We start from the raw sequence: 3,161 nt of genomic DNA on the forward strand, positions 1-3,161 counted from the left end.
CCACCCACCCATCCATCCATCCATCCATCCATCCATCCACCCACCCACCCGTCCATCCATCCATCCATCCATCCATCCATCCATCCATCCACCCATCCATCCACCCATCCATCCATCTTGCTGCATCACTTACACTCCATAGGCAAAGTTCTACCCAGAGGCCTGTGCAGTAAAGCTTACCACACAGCATGCACTCCACACACACCGGTCTCATCACCTGCTCAGAGTTATGTGGCTTCTACCTCAAAGCAACTACGCTGACTTTTGCATGCCCACTATTAATATCAGTAGATTTTTTAACATTTACCTATTGATTTGTCTGTCATTTTTATAGTATTTAAAAACTTTCAAAAGAAAAAAAACATCCAACACTTCAGTATCCCTAACCTGACTACAAGAATAAAAATTAGTTATGAGTGAAAATGTTATTTTTCAGGAAACCTATTATATAAACAAATAAACAATGTTTTGTATAATATTTGTTTTTAATGTCAACAGTAATTTTATTTTCCTTCTAATAAAAGCGATATTCTTCTAAAACACACTAGGAAATCAAGCCTCTGCTATAGCACACCAGTAAACCGGTGGCTCTCGGTCAAAATGGCAAAGGCACCCATGGCATTTACTAATCTGAAGCACAGTTATGATGCTTTTCCCATGATGCATCAGCTGGAGTAACCGGGTGTCCCAGATGTAGGTAAGCTCAAGCAAGTGCATTCTGAATTACTCCAGCAGGAGACAGAAAGGTGCCTGTTGGCTGAAGCTATCCAGCCCCTCTCCTCACACTCACCACGCTGATGGCATCAGAGTTGGGGACCTGCAGTAAGTTTTGCTGGTGGAAACTTGTGGACAAGGCCTGGGACTCAAGGGTGCTAGAGTCCTGCAGCTGCTGCACAGGTGGGAAGGATGTCTGCTGACTGTACGTGTCAGTCACCGTGAAACCTGAAAGAATTGGGTCAGGATGCAGCAAGTGTTAGTGACACAAAGGTACAAGCAAAGCTACAGAGAACATGTGTGCATGAAGTCTCTGCATGGCTCCTGCATGGGACCAAGAGGAGAGTGCTCTTTCAGCAGCTCTGAGTCCCTGCTAACAGGAAGTAGGGTGCTGTGCCTGTCCATGTCCCTGAGACACAGGCTTTACTCCAACCATCAACACCAGCTCTCACCAGCTCTTCACTCTAACCCATTGCTTTCTCTGGGACAGGGACCCTGGATAGAACAGCTACAAATTTCACTTTTTAGGAAATATGAGATTACAAAATATTACATATAAAAAAATCTTAAATGCATGCAATTACTGGCTTTAGACCATATATTTTAAGAGCCCTCAAAGAAACACCCAAGCTTTGCAAACTACCCAGCACAGGTGAGCTGGTTTGCAAGCTTACTGAAATTCACACTGACTGACCTTGTGGAAGTCCTGCTGACTCAAAGGATGGCTGTGGAGTGCCCTGCTCTTCAAACTGGTCCATGTGCCCTGGAAGAGGAGCCTGGGAAGCTGTGAACCCATCTAAGGGCAAAGCGAGAGGAACACATACAGTCACAACACATCCCCATCTGCCCACCCATCCAGAAGTATGCTGCTCAGTGTTCAAGACTTATCCTCCTCATTTGGAAAAGACAAGAGGAAAGTAATGTTCTCTGTTCTAAAAAGTTTTTTTTAAATATATATCTGAATGATCTGAAATGCAATTAAACTTAACAATTATGTAAAACGCAATCTTCAGAGGGGATAAAGCACGTACATTCCTGCCCATAGAGTAAATAAACTTTAGGACATTCACAGAACAAAATCATAAATCAGCCGGCCAACAGTCTGCTAAGAAGCCTGATAAGATAAGCCGCATGCCAGCGTGTGGACCCTAAGTTAAATGAGCACACTGTTGCAGCTCAACATTTCTGATAAGATAAAGCAACACCCTGCTTTATATTCCGTATTAGGAGCCCATCCCCTGTGACCAGTAGCCATTACTGGCTTCATCAGACTTGGAATCTACATGGGTCCTTGTCACTGAACATTCATGAGTAGAGCTAAAAAATCAAATGTTGACAATATATCAAAAGAAGTTTATAAACACTGCATAAAGATCCTACTTCTATAACCCATTAATATATTCAACATGTATATACAGACACACAGAAAGCCATGCTGACATGTTTACATAGGAAAAAAGTTGGAAGACATTATGACAAAACATGGACAGTAGGTTTTTCTGTAGGTCTAAGATTTTAAATAATTTTACAGTTTGCCACCAAGAAGTCATATTGCTTTGTGTTTAATAAAATGGACAACTACCTTGATACATACTAGAAAAAAACCCCTAAAACAAAAATCACCCATTGCCTAAAAGCAGCTAATAAAGTAGAGCTGCTGCTATCTGGGTAGAGAATGGAAGGAGCAACACTGAACGATCTAACGTCACAGCTGCACACATGAATAGTTGGCATAAACTGTGACTTTTAAAAGGCAAGCCGGACAGCTGATATGGCCCAGTAGTGGAGTACTTATCCTACACAATGCTCTGGATATTAACCCTAGTGCCAGGACCCATCCAGGAGAAGCTACAACTAACAGGCAATCTTTCTGAGATGATTCAACCACAGACTGTCAAAGTTAATGATGGATTTGCTTCTCTAGACAAGATTTCATTTTAGGAAAGACTCCTGCTATTAATAAGATTTTCCTGTTATCATTAAATGTACATAACATTCACTAGGTATTAGCCCACACTTTTGAGCAGATTTCTGCAAAACAAAGATGTACTGTCTTGTACTGATGCTATATAGACAAACAGATAATTTCTTAATTCTTAATGATAATCCTATAAGAATTCCTAAAATGATATTGGTAATTATTAAGATCTTTTATAATAGGGCTGCTATTAAGTTCCTTCTGATGTCAAAACCGCAATGAAAACACTGCCAGTGTGCAAGTGTCAAGTTACTGCAATGAAAACACTGCCAGTGTGCAAGTGTCAAGTTACCACCATGAAAACGCTGCCAGTGTGCAAGTGTCAAGTTACCGCCATGAAAACGCTGCCAGTGTGCAAGTGTCAAGTTACCGCCATGAAAACGCTGCCAGTGTGCAAGTGTCAAGTTACTGCAATGAAAACACTGCCAGTGTGCAAGTGTCAAGTTACTGCAATGAAAACGCTGCCAGT

General features: G+C 41.6%; 1 protein-coding gene across 1 annotated transcript in view; it reads right to left on the reverse strand.

Moving 5' to 3' along the window:
• The window catches only part of Znf236 (zinc finger protein 236), a 103,723-nt gene that overhangs the window by 41,628 nt on the left and 58,934 nt on the right, over positions 1-3,161 (reverse strand). The window contains exons 15-16 of the mRNA XM_021150329.2: positions 1,409-1,510; positions 791-942 (exon numbers count right to left, since the gene is read on the reverse strand). Of these exons, the coding sequence (XP_021005988.1) occupies positions 791-942; positions 1,409-1,510 (254 nt within the window). The remainder of the gene's footprint in view (positions 1-790; positions 943-1,408; positions 1,511-3,161) is intronic.

The sequence above is a fragment of the Mus caroli genome, chromosome 18, assembly GCF_900094665.2.
Source record: "Mus caroli chromosome 18, CAROLI_EIJ_v1.1, whole genome shotgun sequence".
Classification (NCBI taxonomy): Eukaryota; Metazoa; Chordata; class Mammalia; order Rodentia; family Muridae; genus Mus; species Mus caroli.